Source organism: Elephas maximus, chromosome 16, assembly GCF_024166365.1.
Source record: "Elephas maximus indicus isolate mEleMax1 chromosome 16, mEleMax1 primary haplotype, whole genome shotgun sequence".
NCBI classification, from domain to species: domain Eukaryota; kingdom Metazoa; phylum Chordata; class Mammalia; order Proboscidea; family Elephantidae; genus Elephas; species Elephas maximus.
Genome location: NC_064834.1, coordinates 3,903,536 through 3,924,744, shown reverse-complemented (window position 1 = coordinate 3,924,744; position 21,209 = coordinate 3,903,536). Strand labels below are relative to the sequence as shown.

General features: G+C 44.2%; 2 protein-coding genes across 10 annotated transcripts in view; both read right to left on the bottom strand.

Annotated features, from left to right (window-relative positions):
* ZFAND4 (zinc finger AN1-type containing 4) overlaps positions 1–8,345 on the bottom strand; it is a 125,588-nt gene extending 117,243 nt beyond the window's left edge. The window contains exon 1 of one of the 5 annotated variants that reach the window (XM_049855545.1): positions 8,266–8,345. The gene's annotated coding sequence lies outside the window, so the exon portion shown is untranslated. The other 4 variants (XM_049855540.1, XM_049855543.1, XM_049855538.1 and 1 more) reach the window with 4 other exon arrangements.
* A 3,169-nt stretch (positions 8,346–11,514) lies between these two features.
* Positions 11,515–21,209, bottom strand: part of LOC126059664 (WASH complex subunit 2-like) — a 79,051-nt gene continuing 69,356 nt past the window's right edge. For 4 of the 5 annotated variants that reach the window (XM_049855532.1, XM_049855536.1, XM_049855533.1 and 1 more), the window contains 8 exons: positions 20,278–20,406; positions 20,061–20,141; positions 19,348–19,470; positions 17,996–18,058; positions 17,471–17,644; positions 15,286–15,894; positions 14,272–14,449; positions 11,515–11,854 (listed from right to left, as the gene is read on the bottom strand). In XM_049855532.1, coding sequence (XP_049711489.1) covers positions 11,715–11,854; positions 14,272–14,449; positions 15,286–15,894; positions 17,471–17,644; positions 17,996–18,058; positions 19,348–19,470; positions 20,061–20,141; positions 20,278–20,406 — 1,497 coding nt within the window. In that variant the 3' untranslated portion in view covers positions 11,515–11,714. The remainder of the gene's footprint in view (positions 11,855–14,271; positions 14,450–15,285; positions 15,895–17,470; positions 17,645–17,995; positions 18,059–19,347; positions 19,471–20,060; positions 20,142–20,277; positions 20,407–21,209) is intronic. The other variant, XM_049855535.1, reaches the window with a different exon arrangement.

Genomic DNA, 21,209 nt, shown 5'->3' with positions numbered 1-21,209 from the left:
TTGTGAATCATATTGCAATGAACATTGGTGTACAAAGTCTGTTTGCGTCACTGCTTTCATGTTTTGGGGGTATATTCCTAGCAATAAAATTGCTGGGTCATACGGTAGTTCTATTTTCAGTTTTATATATATACATATACGTATAATTTTATTCATTTTGTTGTTGAGAATATACACAGCAAAACACACACCAACTCAACAATTTCTACATGGACAATTCAGTGACAGTGATTACATTCTTTGAATTGCATAACTCCCTCCTTTTCTGAGTTGTTCCTCCCCCATTAAATAAATTCACTGCCCCTCAAGGTTCCTATCTAATCTTTTGAGTTGTTGTTGTCAATTAGATCCCATATAGATAGTTCTCACAAGGACATGATGCTCAAGGCATACATTCTTTACTAGTTAAGCTAAATTATTGTTTCGTTTTAAGAAGGCTTCAGGGGATATCTCATGGCAATAGTTTCAGGGGCTCATCCAACTTTCAGGGCTCCAGGAAGTCTAGAGACCATGAGAACTTGAAATTCTGTTTGCCTTTTCCCCCTTTTGATCAGGATTCTTCTACAGAATCTCGACCAAAATGCTCAGTAATGGTACCCGGGCGCCATCTAGTTCTTCTTGTCTCATGGCAAAAGAGGCAGCTGTTTATGGAGGCAATTAGCCACACATTCCATATCCTCCTCCTGCTCCTGACTCTCCTCCTTCCTCTGTTGTTCCAGGTGAATACAAAAGTTAACAGCTTTTTAGAGGATTCCTTAGGATTTTCTATATACAAGATCATGTCATATGCAAAAAGACATAGTTTTACTTTTTCCTTCCAATCTAGATGCTTTTATTTCCTTTCTTTTTTTTTTTTTTTTGCCTAACTGCCTTGCTAGAACCTCCAGCACAGGTTGAGTAGAAGTGGCAAGAGTGGACATACTTGTTCCTGATTTTAGGAGGGAAAGCATTCAGTTTTTCACCATTAAGTATGATGTTAGCTGAGGGGATTTTACAGATACCTCTTTTCAGGTTACGGAAGTTCCCTTCTATCCCTAGTTTGTTCAGGTTTTGTTATTTTGTTTTGTTTTTTAAATCATGAAGAGGCACTGGATTTTATCATATTCTTTTTTCTGTCTATTGAGATGACCATGTGGTTTTGTATTACGTTGATTGATTTTTGTATTTTGAATCAACCTTACATTCCTGGGATAAATCCCACTTGTACATAGTGTATAATCTTTTATATATCTTGTTGGATTTGGCTTGCTAGCATTTTTTTGTCTATATTCCTAACATATATTGGTCTCTAGTTTTCTTTAGATGGCTTTGTCTCATTTTGGTATCAGAGTAGTATTGGCAACATAGAATGAGTTGGGAAGTGTTCCCTAGAAGTAAGCTTCTGAATGTATTTCAGGACAAGTAAAGCCTCAGAGTGGTAGGAGGATACCAGAGAAGTAAACCTATGTGCACAGAAAGTGAACACTAGGGAGGTGCAAAGGTCAAGAAGAAATACAGGTCATAAATATTTACATTTTTTAACCAAATAATGATATTACTTATATCTCTGCAATTTTCATAACAATGTGTTTAAAGAAGCAGGTATTTTTAAATGATTGTGGTTCGGTTCATAACCTATATCTCCATTCCATAGACATCAGAAATCTGGACACTATACAAACACTTGAAACCCAACATGTTCAAAATTATAGTCATTTTCCCCACAAACCTCATTCTTGTCCTACACTCCCCATCTTGGTAAAGAGTACCACCATACATTCAGTCACTCGATCCAGAAATCCAGGGACAATTTTGGATTTCCCTCCCCATCCCCATGACATCTAATTGACAGTATAACCTCCGAGTACTTCTATAATCTGCCACTTTCTTCATCCACACTGATGAGGGTTTAGTTCAGGCCTTCATTATCTCTCAATTGAGCAATTTTGATAGCCTAGCTATGATCCCTGATTCTTGCCCTTCACTCTTCCAATCTATTTTCTATGCTGCCAATAGTTATCTTTTCAAAATGGAGAGCTGGTCATGTTATCTCTTAGCTCAGGACCCTGCAATGACTTCACACTTTTACACTGTTTACAGAATAAAATTCAGACTTATTCAAAAAGCTCTTACGATCCTGCATCTCATCTTCCAGTCCCATCTTACTTCCCCATATACCCCCCCACACACATCCCGGAACACCTTGGGAACTCCATCCTCTAATCATCTGAACCTCAGGCCTCAGCCTCTGTATCTTTCTCCTGCTCCACTCACCACCCTTGCCACCCTTGACCAGCTGACAAGCACCTAATCATCTTTTAAGACTCAGTTCAAATATCAACTATTCCACACAGCCTTTTATATTTACTCTCCTTTGCACTGCAACCTACATCATACATTGCACCCATAACAATCAATCTCATTTTTTACATGGCTTTCTTACCCTACTAAGCTATAAGGTACCTCAGGGAGAAACCATATCTGATTTACCTAACACCTAGCACAGTGTTTTGCACATGTTGGTACTCCTTAAAAATTTTGTTTAAAGAAAGAATAAGCATTCACTATCTCAATTGATCCTTAGAACAAACTTGTGATATAGGTAAATAATAATCTCTGTTTTAGAGATAGGGAAATCACTAATAGTAAATATGATTTCCTAAAAACCAAACTGTCTTAATTATTTAGTGCTGCTGTAACAGAAATGGAAACCCTGGTGGTGTAGTGATTAAGAGTCTGGTTGCTAACCAAAAGGTTGGCAGTTTGAATCCCCCAGGCACTACCTGGAAACCCCACGGGGCAGTTCTGCTCTGTCCCACAGGGTCACTATGAGTCAGAATCAACTCAACGGCAATGGGTTTGTTTTGGTTTTATAACAGAAATACCACAAGTGGATGACTTTAACAAACAGAAATTTATTTTCTCAGTTTAGGATACTAGAAGTCCAAATTCAAGGCCCTAGCTCTGGGGGAAGGCTTTCTCTGTTGGTTCTGGAGGAATGTGTTTGTCTCTTCTGAGCTTCTACTCCTGGGCAGTCTTCATGTGGCTTGGCACCTCTCTTCTCCCATCTCTGCTTGCTCAATCTCCTCATTTTATAAATCTTGTAAGAGACTGACTCAAGACACACCCTACACTAATCCAGTCTCATTAACATAACAAAGACAACCCATTCTCAAATGGGATTATAACCATAGGCATGCAGGTTAGGATTTACAACACATATTTTTGGTGGACACAATTCAATCCATAGCACAAACCTACTGCCCTCGAGGAGACTCTGACTCATAGCGACCCTGTAGGACAGAGCAGAACTGCCCCATAGGGCTTCCAAGGCTGTAAATCTTTGCTGAAGCCAGCTGCCACTTCTTTCTCGCATGAAGCAGCTAGCGGGATTGAGTTGCTGAACTTTCAGTTGGCAGTCAAGGACTTAACCACTGCACTACCAGGGCTCCTTCACAATTAATTAGGAAACCTGAGTTGTACTGTACAAATCTGCTGCAAAAGACCCCTTTAAAGCGTTAAAAAGCAAAGATGTCACTTTAAGAACTAAGATGCCCCTCACCAAGCAATGGTATTCTCAATCGCCTCATATGCATGCAAAAGCTGGACAATGAATAAGGAAGGCAGAAGAAGAATTGATGCCTTTGAATTATGGTGTTGGCGAAGAATATTGAATAAACCATGGACTGCCAGAAGAACCAACAAGTCTGTCCTGGAAGAAGTACAGCCAGAGTGCTCCTTGAAAGCAAGGATGACGAAACTTCATCTCACGTACTTTGGACACGTTATCAGGGGGGACCGGTCCCTGGAGAAGGACATCATACTTGGTAGAGGGTCAGACCCTCAACAGGATGGACTAACACAGTGGCTGCAACAATGTGCTCAAACGTAACAATTGTCAGGATGGTGCAGGACCGGGCAGCGTTTCGTTCTGTTGTACAAAGGGTTGCTATAAGTCCAAACTGACTTAATGGCACCTAACAGACTGTTAATAGTCCTAAACAGACAGTATCACAAGTAGGTAGCAGAGCTGCTCTGAGTGCTGTTATGCTATTTATTAAAATGAGTAATAAATATGGTAATAGAAAGTACTGTGCTAATAATACTGCAGGCTGATAGTGGTAAAAAGCTTTTAATCTTAAATAAATAAAAAGCTGTACTGCTCAGATTTTATTATTCTTATATCTTTAATATTAAAATGCCTGCAGGAAAAATAACTTTGAAGCTCTTGAACCCTAACAGTTTTTCCCCTCCTCACTGAAATAACTTTTTATAATATGGTTTTGGATAGGATGCAGATCCTTAAGCACATGCCTATCATATTATATCAAATAAGAATGTACTACAGAAATATCAGTGGGCAGACCCTCATTCCCCCAAAGCCAACAGCACTCCAAAAGTGCTCATACTAGCAGCTCCAGCAATAGGAGTCAAGGATGACAAAATGAACATTCCAGAAATACAGGCATGGGTGATCAGTGCCTCCCCAAGGAATTTAGAGACAGAGGATATAAGAGCATTCCCTTCACCATAGTACTCTTCCATAGCAATACTCTGAAAACAGTAAACAAGCTGGGAGTGGGGAGAAGGTTATGGAAAGACAACTAGGGAAGTCCTTCATCTATAGCAAAATCATTGTAACAGAAAAAAAAGACTACAGACTAGAAGAAAAATAACAACCCAGTATGGCACTAAATACACTGGCACACTCACACCATAAATTTGGGCCATAATCAATAGTGTAATTTTCAATATTTGAAAAGAACTAAGGTTGGTAATTATACTAAATTCAAAACTCAAAATGTTGCCTCTATAAAATAATTATACTTCACCTCAGCAGTAGAAATCACTGTAACAGAGGATAAAATGAGGCCATGAAATCTGGTTAAGCCAGAATGGAGGTATACATGCTGGCAGAGGAGAAAATGGAAGCTACAGCTGGCTGAATATCAAGCCAGTACTTAAAAGCAGAGACCACAGACAGCTTCTGAAAGTGGTATGTGGTCATGCCTGGCTGAGCCTATTATGGGACCTTATGATGCTGGAAAACAAGAGGCAATGAAGACTCATTGAAATGATGCAATGATAGGGTCAGCTACAAAAACAGAACCAGGCCCACTGCCATCAAGTCGATTCCAACTCATAGCGACCCAACAGGGTTTCCAAGGCTGTAAATCTCTGCAGAATCAGACTGCCACATCTTTCTCCCACGGAGCCACTGGTGGTTCGAACCATCAGACTTTCATTTAGCAGTCAATCACTTACAGAAAGGACAGAGGAAAGCAAAGAGGACAGAGGATAGAGGAGGAAGAAAAGCATCACACCTAGCTATTAAAAGCAATAAAACATCAAAAAACATTTCTAGAAAGAATGTTGTTATCGTTGACGTTATTGTTGATGTTAGGTGCCATCAAGTTGATTTTGCCTCATAGTGACCCCATGTGACACAGCAGAGTTGTCTCATGAAGTTTTGGGGGCTGTAATCTTTACGGGAGCTGATCACCAGATCTTTATCCCCTGGAACCGCTGGGTGGGTTCAAACCTTTCAGTTAGCAGCCAAGTGCTTATCCACTGTACCACCTGGGTTCCTTCTGGAAAAAACAGTCTCTTCAATAACGGTGCTGGGACAAATGGAACGCCACATGCAAAAGAATGAAGCTAGAACCATACCTCACAATATACAGAAGAATTAACTCAAGATGGATCGCGGACCTAAATGTAAGAACTAAAACCATAACGCTCTTAGAAGAAAATATACGGGTAATGCTTGGAGACCTAGTTTTTGACCATGGATTCTCAGATATGACCCCAAAAGCATGAACATCAAAAGATAAACTGTACTTCATCAAAATTAAGAACTTCTGCACATCAAAGGATCTTATCAAGGAAGCAAAGAGACAACTCACAAAATGAGAAAATATTTGGAAACCATATATCTGATAACGGCTTACCATGTGGAATAAACGAAGAACACCTACAACTCAAAAACAAAAAGACAAACAACCCTATTTAAAAATGGGCAAAGGACACTGTCTTAAGATGGGTTCTCTAGAGAAGAAAAAGAAGTGCAGTATATATACACACACATATATACACATACATACATATGTACACATACACACACATACATGTACACAGGCAGAGAGAAAGAGAGATTTATATCAAGGGAATAGCTCACACAGTTGTAGCGGCTAAAAAGTTCCAAGTCCGTGGATCAAGTGTCAGGTTGGAGGCTTCTCCTGATTCATGTGGCTGAAGGGGCTGAGAACCCAAGATCAGCAGGTCAGAGAGCAGGCTACTGCCTCACGGGCTCTGGAGACTGATAATCCAAAATCTGCAGGTAAGATAGCTGCTGGCTCAAGTCCCAAGAATTGAAGTTCACATCATGACAAGCTGAATGCAGGATCCAGAGCACAGCAAAAGCCAGAAAGCTTTGCCAGAAAGTCCACATATACTGGATGCAGGCCATAACCCCGATGAAACTCCCTTCCAACTGACTGGCTGCTTACAGCAGATCTCACCATGGAAAAGATTGTATCAGATCTCATTACGGAGGTGATCATATCATTACATAACTGCCACACTACATCATAATTGCCAAACCACTTAGAATCATGGCTCAGCCAAGTTATCACACCTCCTTAACCATCACAGACCTGAATAGCATTTCTCCAAAGATATACGTGGCCAATATGCACATGAGAAGATGCTCAACATCATAAACCATTAGGGAAATGCAAATAAAAACCACAATGAGATACCACTTCACCCCCAGTAGGATAAATAATATCAGAGAATAAGCATTGGAGAAGATGTGGAGCAACTGGAACCCTAGACCATTGCTGGTGGGAACGTAAAATGGTGCAGCCATTGTGAAAAACTGTTTGGTGGTTCCCCAAAAAGTTAAACATAGAATTACCATACCCGTTACCCGTTGCTGTTGAGTTGAGTCCGACTCATAGCGAATTACCATATGATCCAGCAAATCCACTTCTAGGTATATACCCAAAAGACCTGAAAGCAGGAACTTGAACAGACACTGTACGCCAGTGCTCACTGCAGCATCATTCACAACAACCACAGTATCTATCAAACAGTGAATGGATAAACAAAATGTGGTATATCCATACGATGAAATATTAATTAGCCATAAAGAAAAACGTAGTTCTGATACATGCTACAAGGATGAACCTTGAAAACATCATGCTGCACAAAATCAGCCAGGCACAAAAAGACGAATACTGTATGATTTCACTTATATCAAATACTCAGAATAGGAATAGAAACAAACAGTTTATTAACGGTTACCAGAGGCTGGAGGGAAGGGGAAAGGGGGAGTTATATTGCTTATGGGATACTGAGTTTCTGTTTAAGGGGATGAAAAACGTTTGAAAATGGGTAGTGGTGACAGCTGTACAACAAGGTAAATGTAATTAATGCCACTGAATTGTACACTTAAAAATGGTTTAAATGGCAAAAAAAAAAAAAAGCTAATTTCTAAAACATTCCTCTCATCTCTTATAAAAAAGTTCTTTAAAAAGCAACGATGAAAAGGATGTTAAAGATAGGTAAGGCAATAACAACACTGATTCAGCCGTTTCAGTAACTCAGAATTTGCTATATCCTGTTCTAAAAAAATTTAGCCACATAAGAACAGTTACCTTTTAAACTTTTCCCCTAACATAAAGATATCCCGAATGTTAGCAGTCATTAAAAATGCAACAGAAATCTATATTTACGGATGTAGAGAAATATCCTTATGTTTTGAATGCGAGCGACGAAGTTTATCTATAAACCCACAGGACAATGCACCTCTCTGCGCTGAACTCTTGCCCGGAGCCAGCTCTCAGGTGGGACCGCCACCTCCTCAGGGTCAGCATTACAGGTGCCGTCCGCGTGCACACCTGCAGCCCCTTCCGTCAGCCCACAGCCCTTGCTTCTCCGGGCTACACTCTACTCACGGCCTGACTGGGCGGCAGCGGTCAAGCGAGCCGGAGACCGGCACCTGTCGGGGTGGCGTGGGGAGCCCCGCGACGCGCTCCGCGAGGGACGAAAGCCGGGGGGCGGCCCCGGGCGAGGCGGGCCCTTCGCGCCGGTCTCCCGGGCAGCGGCGGGCCTGGCGTCGGGCAGACGGCGCAGCGGCGGCGGCAGCAGCGCGGCCCGACTCAGCGTCCCGCCGCCTCAGCAGCCCTCCCCATCCGGTCCGGACCAGGAGGAAGCAGGGGCTCGCCTCACCGGCCGTCCGCTCCCTCGCTCGCCCGCGCGCTCGCCCAGCCGCTCGCTCACCCGCTCGGCCGCCCGACCGCCCGCAGGACAACAGGGACGCGCGGCCCGCGAGCGACGCCGCCGCAGGACCGACGAGCAACGCTCCGAGGGCCGGCCTTTGTGACACCGCGTACCAATCGCACGCCGGCGCTCACGCCGCCCACCAATCAGCGAGGGCGAGGGCGGGGGCGGGGCCTCGCGCTCGACACGGCGGTTGCCGGGAGACGGGCTTCCCTCGCAGCTCGGCGGTAGTTGCCGGTTAGGAGGTGCCCGGATGTTGAGACTTCACCGGCGACGCGGACCGCTGGTTGGGTGCCCCCTGCGCTCGGTCGGAGCGGGCTCGCTGCAGGCCGGCGGAAGCGGCGGTGTTGGCCTCTGCCTGGTGGGGATGGGCGAAAGGATGGCGGGAAAAGGCGTGGACTGCACCTTCCCTCAGGCGCTTGAGTGTCAGGGGAACGGGGCTCGGGCAGCCGCTGGCCAACCGGCGGCCCCTCCGGAGCCCAGGCCACTGCCATGGCGCCCCGGGGCTGGCCCTGCCGGCAACATTCCCCTTCCTGCGCTTCGCGGCCAGCTGACGCTCCTCGCCTCAGTTGCCTCATCTGAAAGATGGGAGAACTGCCGAGCCCATCTTTGTGCTCCTGCCTGCTTGAAGACAAGGGTGAAGGCAGACGACTTCCTTAGGCCTCTCATCCATTTATTCAGTCATTCAATGAGGACTCTGGGCACCTTGGGCTGCCAAATTCCAGCGTCGGGTAAACCTAGCCACCCTTTCTTTCCTGCTCCAATTTCCAAGCTGCTGAGCTCGGGTGCAAATCAGCTGGCTCCAAGACGGCACATGCCGTCCAACCTAAGATGGGACCCATAGCTGCTTGTTCGTTCCATCCCCCACACCAGTGCTTCCAAACTCAGCCTTAGAGGTTTCCCAACCCTCGTGACACAACCTGCTCCTCAACTAGGTGTACTACTGAACTGACTTCTTCAACCTGATCTTCCCTCCCACTGCATGTTCACTCAACCTCACCTTGTGACTCTAGGAATCAGACTGAGGTGAACCCCAGTATCTGTCTCTCATTCCATCTCATTCTCTGAGACTGAGACCCCACCCAGCAATGTACCTCCACAACTTAAACTGGGGCATTATGGTGAGGCACTGGTGCTTCAGGCATCTTCAGTGTCTCCTGCCACTGGTGCTTCTTAAACTGCATAGATGCTTAATGCAAAACCGATTGGAGCCCTGGAGGATGTATCTCAGCCACTTTGTATACCATAGCCTAAAATAGCACCTGTGATGTAGAGTCTTACCAGTCACACATCCAGCTTCTCAGCCCTGCTTCCCCACTTCAGTCACAGGCAGAATGGAGAGCACAGGCTTTAGAGTCAGGCAGATTAGAGTCTGGGTTCCAACATGGAAGCTGTTACCTGGGCCAAATCATTCTATCATCACCATCTACAATTTTTCAAGTTCCTGATACATAATTTATATATTCTCTGCCCATCACAATCCTACAAGGGTTGGTACTGAAACCCCTACTTTACAAAGACAGGTGAAACAGAGCAGGGGGAATAGCTGACCCATGGGAGCTCACTGTAGGTCTGAGCAACTTCCAGTTCTATCTTAATAGTGAGGCAGTAAAGACTAAAGTGCCTCAAGTTAGTGGCTTCAGGATTGGTGAGGCAAGCTGGCTGGTCTACAAGATTGTGTCATGGTTCCAGACTGAATACTCAGCACCAAGATAGCACACCACAGGAAAATACACAAAAATGGGGGTAGGCCACACGTGTGGCAAGTAGCTACCATATCCAACAACACAGACTCAGAACATTCCCATCGGTGTAGAAAGTTAAATTGACAGTGCTGCTCTAGAGGGGGGCATTTATTTATATCCTAAAGTACTTTCCTCTGCTATTAAAACTCTGCCTCCTCTGTAAGACAATGCAAAGTTCCAAGGACACTTTAGGTCAAGGGTCTGCAACTTCTCCAAAGGGCCAGACGAAACACTTTTAGGCTTTGTAAGCTCTGGTGGCACAGTGGTTAAAGCACTCAGCTGCTAACTGAAAGGATGGTGGTTTGAACCCACCAGCTGCTGTTCGGGGAAAAAGATGTCGCAGTCTGCTTCCATAAAGATTACTGTATTTTCACATAAAACATGCCTTCTACATTTGTTTACCAACCTCACCCTCCCTCCACGAAGTATTTTCATAAGCACACTATGCCAATTTTTTTTTATACCCAGAAAATTTTATACAGCAACATGTAAAAAACTTGGCATAGCTGTGCTTAAAAAAATACTTGGGGGGGGGGGCGGGTAAGGTGTCGTTGGCAAACAAACGTAGAAGACACGCGTGATCTGCATAAAAGCACAGTACAGCTTTGGAAAGCCTGTGGGGCAGTTCTACTGGGTCCTACAGGGTTCTGAGTTGGAATCAACTGAGGACAAACCAGCAATGGGTTTGGCCAGTTTTAAGCTCTCCAGTCTGTGGCAGCCATAAGCACTATGTAAATGAATGGGTGTGGTTGTGTTCCAATAAACTCAGATCTTCAAAATGGTTCAGTAATTGTGGACATAAACAAGGACAATGTATGGGTTGCATACCAACCAAATCTGTTGCCTGACAGATTCTGACCCACGTTGGAAACAGCTATGCCCCACTCAAAATGGCAGCTGACCAGGGTACTCTGAAGGTGTGTTCTACCAATAATCCAATCTCCCGCATCAGACTCCTGAAACTTTCGTGATCCATGTGGGAAACTGCATTATTGGCAGGTCTGTGGAAAGTGACACACATTCAAAGTGGCAGAGTCGGCTGACATCTTAGAGTGGGGCACAGCTGTTTCCTCCTCAGGTCAAAATCTGAGGGGCAACAGATTTGGTTGCTGTACGCGTCGCATACATTGCCCTTGTTTACATCCGCAAATACAGTACCATTTTGATTTGGTTAGAAGCCCTGAATAAAACTTTAGTTATAAAAACAGGCAGTGGAGGGCCATAGTTTGCAGATCCCTGTCTTAAATGACTTGAAGCAGCATCTTCAAAATTCCGTGGCATTAGTGGAAACCTCCTCTCATATTGCTCAGACTCATGAAGAATACATCATCTCTCATCCCCTTTTTCTCTTTCACTTGCCCAGGAAAATCTGGTCATCTGCCTAGCATCCATTACCTCTATGATTCCCTGGCCACCCATGAAAGCCACAAGCAGGTTTGTTCTCTAACTTGTCCTAAATCATACTGTGGTCCTACCATGACTAATTAAAAAAACAAACATCACTGTGAAACATTTATTTTTGTTTTGCAGTATTAAGTATGATTATTAAAACAAGTGCAGAAAAATACTACGTACATTGGGTAAGAGGAGCTAGCTATTTTAGCATTTGCTTTTTGTAATTCAGTGAAGACAATGATCATACAAGACAGCATTATTAACTCAGGGCTGCAGCTTGAAGGATGAGATCTGGATACCCTGTACATTCTACTGGCCTCCAGAAGCGTTCAGGGGGTCATCAAATATGTTGGACACCTTGTGTTCAGATCTTGGTTCAGGCACTGCCTGTGCAGACTGGCTTTTTGGTTTGGTTGTCTTAGCCTGGGTACCGGAGGAGAAGATATCATCTTTAATATGTAAAAAAGAAAAGAAGAGAAAAAATTACTTAATAGGTGAGAAAATGAGTGCTTTTAAGATACAGCCACACAAACCACCAAAGACTCGATTTTAGTAACAGTACTAAGGTCCTTAGGTGAAGCAAGTGGTTTGCATTCAGCTGCTAACCTAAAGGTTGGCAGTTCAAACTTACCCAGTGGTACCACGATCTGCTTCCATTAAGATTTTTGTTGTTACGTGTCGTCGAGTTGATTTCAAGTCATAGCAACCCCGTGTGACAAAGCAGAACTGCTCCATAGAGTTTTCTAGACCGTTATCTTAATGAGAGCAGGCCACCAGGCTTTCTTCCAGAGTTGCTCGGTGGGTTGGAACCACCAACCTTTCAGCAGCCAAGCACTTAACCACTGTGCCACCACAAATGAGCTCAACAGCAACTAAGGACAACCGGGTACTAAAAAACATTAATATGGGAGTTGAGCCTCTTGGGTTCTAGTCCAAGCTTTGCCACTAATTAAATTTTACGGTCACATGTAAGTCACAGGTTCTCTCTGATCATAATTTTATCAGCTACAAAAGTGTGTGCGTGTGTGTGTGTGTGTGTGCGTGTACGTACATGCACACACTTACACAGGAGAGGGAATGGGGAAGGATAACTGGATCTCCAGTCCAGTCCATGACCTCACTACCTGTGACATTATATTTATTTCTGTATTCTTTTCACACTCTGGAAACCCTGGTGGCTGTACTGGTTAAGTACTACAGCTGCTAACCAAAGGGTCGGCAGTTCAAATCTGCCAGGCGCTCCTTGGAAACTCTATGGGGCAGTTCTACTCTGTCCTATAGGGTCATTACGAGTTGGAATCAACTCGATGGCACTGAGTGAGTTTTTTGTTTTTCACACTGGATTTTAAAGGGGCAATAAAAATAAGCAAAGGGAAACCCAATATAGGACTCGCCCTCTTTCAGAATAAATGCATCTATATGTGAGGCATCGCAATGCTACAGACGTAAGTCTTTGTGATGACATTTTTGTCTGTGACCCAGTAATGTTACCGCTTGGATTCTATCCTAAGAGATTTTAGCATGTGTACATAGAGATACGTGTACACAGATGGTAAAGACCACATCATATAATAGTAAAAACTTAAGAAACAATCTAAAACCAAACCAAACCCAGTGCCATCGGGTCAATTCCGACTCATAGCAACCCTATAGGACAGAGTAGAACTGCCCCATAGAGTTTCCAAGGAGCGCCTGGTGGATTCGAACTGCCGACCCTTTGGTTAGTAGCCATAGCACTTAACCACTATGGCACCAGGGTTTCCAGAAAAAAAAAAAAAATCTAGACAAATAGGCTAATATGAAAATACTACATAACCACTAAAAAGAAGGTAGATCTCTAGGTACTGACATGAAGGACATCTATTAAATGAATATTAAATGACTAAAAGGAACAGGATAACAGGTATAGTACAGCCTCACTTTTGAAAAAATGGGTATATATTTATATGTTTACGCCTATATTAATATCAACATGTCTGAAAGATAAATGCTAAACTATTAGTAATGGTTACCTCTGGGGTTTTTTACATTTTCTGAATTGCCTCAATCTATATTAATGCACTTGTGTTACTTTTTTTATAATGAAAGGAACGAGTACAGCCTCTTCTGTGTCCTGTGTGGTGTGAAGCAGGTGGACTCGGAGCACAGGCCTGGCTGGGGGAGTATACCCAGTGCTGCGGTACACCACCAGCTCTCTTCCAGTCACACCCAAGGGCTAGATCTGGGAGGGGGGAGGAGGAAATGTATACCTGGCTCAGGCCCAAGTCTTATCCACCAAACACAGAAGCCCTACATTAGGTTTATTAATAAAGTAGATGATACACCATGGAGGGAAAAAAAGCAATTTTGCAGACACTGAAAATCTTTGGTGAAATGCAAAGCTTGATTTATAACCTACTTTTCTGTATGCTACACTCCTCCTGCACTGCCCCTCGATTCTCTGAACCGCTGACACTCTCCAGCTAGAACTCCGTTGCAACCAGCTGCAGCACACATCCAAGTCATCCACCTTCAGCCTGCGTTAGCACCTGGCTAGTTCCTGGTCCTCCTTTTACAATACCAGAGTGGTGTTCACATTTGTCACAGACGGATGGAAGCGGGTATGCTGAGGTAAAGGTTATATAAAACTTAAAGGTCAAATTCTGGGCTCCTGCGAACTCTTTGATGTCTGTCCATCATACCAAAAAGTTGCTTCACCTAAAATACTAGCGCATGTATTTATCAGCCTAACTCAGGGATTACAGAGCAAAACAAAAGAAACCCACCAGGAACCTTTTCCAGGAAAGGATCAAGACAAATGTAGCAGGAGAAGTATCAAGGACTGAATGGTAACAATTCTCTGTCTTGTGTAGAAAAGCACACTTACCCATATCATCATCAAATATAGACTTAGCTTCCACTTTCTTTTTGGACTTTTCTTTTGGTTTTACAGTTAAGTCAGCAAAGATATCAATGTTATCATCAAATAAGTTGCATTCCAATGTTCTTTCCTTCTCTTTTGTTTTTTGTGAGGGTTTAATTGCTTCTGTGGCAAATATATCATCCTGGTTTAGCCAAAAAGCAAGCAAAACAATTTTAAATCAACAATCTGTTTCACTAAACATACTAATTTTAACAAGATACTGAAACACAAACTGCCAGAGATGTGGGCCTCTCATCTGGAGCAGCCACCCCACCTGCCCCCTCTGCCTGGAATGCTCCACCCCAGATCTCTGCATGGCAGGAGCCTTATCTCTTCTAGTCTCAAGTCAAATGCCACCAGCTCTGCAGAGGCCTACTCTACCAACCCTCTCTCTCAAGTAGCACCCACCAGCCTGACACCATCACCTCTGCCCCACTGCCCTGGGCTATTTGAAAACATCTTAATTGTCTGTTGCTGTTTATATCCTCTTTCCCTCCCTGAGAGCTCTGGGAGAGCCAAACACCTTGTACCTGCTGTACCCAGAAGCTCAACAAACATCTGCCAAGCAAGTGTCTCCGCAGGCCTTACTGCTTGCACACAACCTTCACACCTCCAGCCAGTGCCTATTTCCCCATGTCCAGAGATTAAACAGTCAAGCTGGACCAATATACCCTTATATATGTCCCAGAGTGCCATTCCAAGGAAGATAATTATATCAACAGCCTGCTAGAAACTATAAAAATCAAGACCTGTATCAATCATTATGACCACCCAAGAACTAAGCCCTGACACAACAACAAAAATACACTTCTGAGTAGATTTCAAAATTATTAACAGGAGAACCTAATTATAATTACTAAGTAAACAGGCAACACCCATGCATGAAACAAGCCTAACATGATCTATGGTTCAAATGAGCTGACCAGGTATTCTCCTTAAGACAGGGCCAGGCGTAAATGTATGACAATGTCCTGTTACCTCAAAAATATCTTGTGTTTTGAATATAACATCTTGCTGACTGTTGGATTTTAACTCATTCTTCTTGCCTTTCTCATCTGTAAAGAGATCGTCATCATCTTCCAGGAGAGGAAAGGGGCTGGCTTTCTTTGCTGGTTTTGCTTTGACAGACTGGAAGAGATCATCATCACTGCCTGGCTCATCGAGAGCAGAGAAAAGACCACTCTGTTCTCTCCTCGCCCCCGGCTGGCTGGCCCGGGCCTCTGCTGCCTTCTCCTTGGCTTTTGTTCTCCCCGTGGACTGAGATCCAGTGCTCTTGGAAAAGATATCCCCAGAATCAAAAAGGTCATCCTCAAGAGGCTGACCCAGAGATTTTGCAAAGGGGCTTCTGTCCACTTCAAGCACAGGACTGCCTTCCCAAGTAGGAGTGGCAGCTGCCACAGAGCTGTCTTCCCCACCAGCTGCCTTGGGCTGTGGCTGGTGGAGAGCTGGTGAAATGGTGCCGTCTCCTAATTGTGCAGTTGGTCCTCTGGGGACACTCACGTCCTCTGCCTCACTGGACTCTTGGGCAGCCAGCCGCCGAGCTGCACGGGTCTGGGGTCTGCGTTTCCCTCTCATTTTGACTCGGCTCTGCAACGGCATAAAATCACACGTTGATCTGATGACAAAGGAAAAAAAAAAGTACTCAAAGCTAACATAGCAAAGAATCAGTGCCTTAAAATAGTGTTAGTTTATCTAGTCCACTGCAATCAAGATACTATCTAAGGCACAGAAGAAGTTACTTCTGAAGAAGGATTTTCGCTACTACCAGGGCTCTAAGACTAAAGCACTCTTAGTCCTTCAGTTTCTCATTTTTTGAGTCTTTTGAGTATAGTTTCAGTCCAGATTCACACAAATGGCTTCATCTGCCACTGGAACCCCAGAGAGCGGACATGCTGGCACTGTGTCCCTCAACGCTCCCTCCTGCCCCTATTCTCTCCTGAATTTAAATTTAGGTATTTTTCAAGATAAGAAAGAATCAGGGGAAATTCTGGTAGTAACCATTTTATTGGGGAGCTAATGTAAAATCAGGAGCCCTGGTGCTCCAGTGGTTAAAGCACTCAGCTGCTAACCAAAAAGGCAGCTGTTCAAACCCACCACTTACTCCGTAGATTTACAGCCTTGGAAACCCTATGGGGCAGCTCTACTCCGTCCTACAGGGTCACTATGAGTTGGAACCGACTTGATGGCAGTGGGTTTTTTGGGTTAGTATAACATCGGGCTTCAGGAACAGGGAGATGTAAGATAATAAAGAAAAGTAATCTAGGGTGCTGTTTTCTTCAAATCAACAAACACTAAATTCATGTAAAAAATATGGATTAGAAATCAAAATGTACAGTCAAGCAGAGTTTTGAGAAGGCATAACCTACTCTGGACAAAGTACTTGACTGGACTGCATTTGCCTATTTCAAATATATTTCACAAATAATTTTAAGAAACAGCCAATTCAAACTTAACCAAAAAAAGTTTATGAGAAAAAATCTACCACAAAGATGACCGGCGTTTTCTTTTTGCACATGCCTTCCAGAGGGAAAGCATCTTTGTAAATAGTTGCTGTGAATGTATTTGCCAGGCCTATCCTCCATCCTGTGGCTTATTCAGAGATCAGCTAAGACTTTCTAGAGAAGGGAGAGGTGATAGAAGGAAGAACACCAACTAAAATGAAAACAAAGCCTAGAGTGTCTGGCAGTCCACTGGGAGACACTGGTACTGGGTGACGGGGCTGCACTAGACTGTGAGTGACTGCCAGGGGATCTCAGAGGAGGAGCCTGGGGTGGGGGAAGACAGGGAAAACTTCACAGAATGGTGACCTCTGAGCAGAGCTGTAGGTGAGAAAGAGTAACCCAGTCAGAGAAAGTGGATGAGCCGAGGGGCAGCACAACAGGGCCTGTGTGTCCAGGGAGTGGTGCCTAGTGCCACTGGAGTCCAGGTTGTGAATGGGTGACTCCCTTGAAATGTCAGTTGGCATGGACTGTCAAGACTTTTATACCAACCAAGGAGTGGAATGTTCTCTGGGCTGTGAGGAGCCAGGAGAGGAATGACAAGAGATGCTTCCTTCAAATGGGGAGTCAGAAGACCGTGTGTAATTGATGGGCTAAAAACAGATGTACAAGTTGTTCTAGTTTAAAAAAGGAAAAAAAAATCAAAGCAAAGATGGTTTTATTACCTTGTTTGCACTGTGTAAGGTGTCTGCCTGAGCTGGAAGATCAAAACTCACACCAGCCTCCGCACTTCTGGATTCCGATGGAGGAAAAGACAATTTGGACAACACAGGCTTTGCTGCAGAGATCTGGGGAGCTGCTGCAGGCAGCAAGGCTGCTGGGTTAATCGCTAAATTTGCCTGAAAAAGAAAAATGAAACTTGTTCTGTGTTCTTTCTTAAACACAGCAATCTAGTACCATTACTGTGACATATGATAAGAGACTCAGTGAACATAATGCATAGTACCAGAGGAGAAACAGAAATGCGGAAAAATCTGATCGAGTCCAGAATTGAGACAGAAAATCATACGACTGTACTCACCACTGGGATCAAAAAGAAAATGTTAAAGATGCAGCACACAAGAAGCGACAACTAGAGGATGGGGCAGAGACGGGAAAAAGCTTGGCAGCAGCTGACAAAAGGAAAAACCCAAAAAAGTTTAGAGATGCCACAAGGCAGGGAATGAGGAGTCCAGAGGTGTTATAATTACTTGTATTTTCCCGATCCGAGCGGACGGCTCTTTGGTTTTAAACGGAACGGGGCCTGACGAGTCCTGTATGAAATTATATTCAGTTAAAATCCACTGAGGCAACAGTAAGAGAAGTGTCTCTTGGATTATACTAACACCTGTAATTCCTCTAGGGTGGAATAAAGCCTGTCACTTTCTGTAGCTCTGTAATGGAAAAGGCATTCAAATCTCTCCTGGGGCCTCCAACATTTCACTAACATCAATGCACTTATCCCTCCTCATCTGAAACGCAGGTGGAAGGACCTGTATCTCACAGAGAGTCAAGACAGACAGAGATGACAGTTGAGATTCACAAGAGGCACGTTTATCAGAGCATCGAAACCTAACCAACTGGCAGAAATACCATGTTGGTTATCAACAAACACAGAAAAATTCACCCATGGCCTAATGCACCGAGTACAGCAGCAACAGAGTCTCAGGCTTGAGAAGGGTCACTGGACATCTGCCAGTCCAAGTGTCTCATTTCAGGACACTGCAGCCTCAGGGAGACATCCAGGGGCACCTGGCCAGCCAGAACTCACATCCCCAGTCCTGGCCTCTTCCAAAGAGGAGCTTTGCTGAGGAGGGAGGTCTAACAACAATAATCCCAGAAGAAGTAATAGTGAGCAGCACCTAAGATATCAGATTTAATTTACATTTAATTATACTCCAAGGTACCCCAGAGGAAACACTGGGGGTTCTAGTCTGAAGAAGACTATCGTCCTCTCTTAAGTATACCCTGGAATGAAATACGGTAACAACTCTGAAAATGAAGATGACAAGTATAGATTCATGACACCTGGAACGCAGAGTGAAGAGCAGAGGTGAAGGGGGGTTCAAAGTACAGGCAGTTCCCAGGTCACCTACAGGATCCGTCCTTAAGTCACAGGTAAGTCAGAGCAGGTGCACCTGGCTCTCAGCTAACCTTACGTTGAAATCACAGGTGAGTCAGAGCAGGTGCACCTGGCTCTCAGCTAGCCTTACTTTGGTGCCAAGAAAAGGCTGGAAGCAGCTTCAGTGATTCAAAAGCTGCACCTGGGCAAGGGTGGACGACTGTGATGAAGAATTTGCTGAGCGTGGGGACTGGTTCGGTCGTTTCAAAGTGAGGACACATTTGTGTAACATTCAAGGACAAGATGAAGTTGCCTGTCAGTTGGACGTCGGTAACCTAGGGACTTAATGTACAGGAACGAAACACAGGAAGTCCAAGTTACCACTTCCTCCTTATGAAGAGAACTCTGAAAACTCCGAATGATTTGGGGTTTGATTAACGGAGTTTATCTGTACTGAGATGCAAACAAGAACTGAAAATCCTTGAAGCGATCAGTTCTTACCTGAGGTGTTTCCAGTTTCCATATGTTTTTTTCTTTGATACCTTGGGTGGATTCAGGATGTTTCTGGCTCTTGGAAGAGGAGACAGGGTGGTCTTTTTTCACTACCCTCTTCTTTTCTGGTATCTTCAAAAGAAAATGAGGATCTAAAATCTGTCAAGTATCTTGGGAATTCTTTTTTTAAATCATAATACAAAAAAGGAACCTGGCTTCTGAGTTTGGAAAGGTTTTTCCCAGATGAGGCTTCACTAACTCAAAGGCAGCTAATCTGAAAGCACACTCTACAGACTGACCTTCTCAGGAGTCCTCTCGACAATAAAAAGGAAAAGAGAGGGCACTTACAAACTCTACCAGGGCAGAGAGAAGGACACACAGGCTCAGACATAATGCTCTGCACCTGAAACGCATGCACATTTAAGTCACCATATTAAATGCATTTGTTTTTCAATAAACAATTTTAAAATCAAACAAGTGTATGCCACCCTAAGAGAGCCTGGATTGTCTTAGATTTTGAAAGAGCTAGGTAACGTAGGATGGAGAACAAGAACTGAGAGTCACATCCTGTGTGCACCGTCTCACCGGCACACTGGTTGCCATTCTTTTACTGGTGAGCACCACAAGCCTCTGTGATGCCCCGTAGTCATGTAGCTGGACATTCGTTTCCTTTCCCAGAAGCCTTCCCGCACACCCCAGTATGGAGAACAAACGGCTGGTACCAAGGGCTGGGACTTGGCAGAGCTGAAGAGATCATCATCTTCATCATCCTCGAACAGGCTCCCAACACGAGGCTCCAACAACTAGAAGAAACAGACAAAACTCAAATTCAATACCTAAAGCAAACATGATCTAAGCAACAATTAGATGTTACTGAGACAATACCTAATACAAAAAAAAAAAAAATACAAGAGCAAAGATATAACGTGGGAAACTGACCCCGGTTTTTTTCCTGCCAGCGAAAAGGTCAACATCTGGGTCATTGTCCTTTTGCAGTTTGTGACTAAATAGGAGTTCTTCATCCTGAAAGACACCTGTGCTCTTGGGGCGGGCCTCAGGATCGGAATTCTGGGAAAACAGAGAGAATGTCACTCGTGTTCAAAACTCATAAGAATTTATCTCAATAAAATCAGACAGAGAAGCGTGGACACAGTAATGACGTCCCTTCCAGCTTTGCTTACAATGGCAAAAACCTGGACACAGCCCAAGTGCCAATCAGTAAGGACTTGAATACATTTGTGCAATGGAACACAATGCAGCTGTCAAAATGAGTGAAAAGTATGTTCACATTACCTACCCATTGCCATCGATTCCGACTCACAGCAAGCCTACGGGACAGCGTAAAAGTGCCCCATAGGGTTTCCAAGAAGTGGCTGGTGGATTCAAACTGCTGACCTTTTGTTTAGCAGCTGAGCTCTTAACTACTGCGCCACCAGGGCTCCTACTCACACGTATAAACAGTATATATATATGTACACACGCACACATATATATATATAGTCACCTATAACATAACATCTGTTTGGACGATGTCCGACCAAGTGTATGTCCGTGGTCCCATAAGGTTTTTGCCCTTTTTAAAAAAAGGCAAAGCAGCTGTCCTTTTATTATTTCCCTTTAATGGTTTTAAAGACCCCAAGCCCCTGGAGTGAATAAGCAGTGGGGCTCCAGGGCACATCCCAATCCCCGTAGCACCTCTGCCTCCTTCCCGCCCTCCTGGCTTCATTCGCGCACCCTGCTGCACATCATCGGCCACCCTTCCAGCACCTGCACACTTGCTCCCCGCCAGGTCCCCACGGCCACCTCTCTGCACCGTCCCCATATGTCCCCCACCACCCTGCACCCCGGGCCGCAGCCACACACCCAGCAAG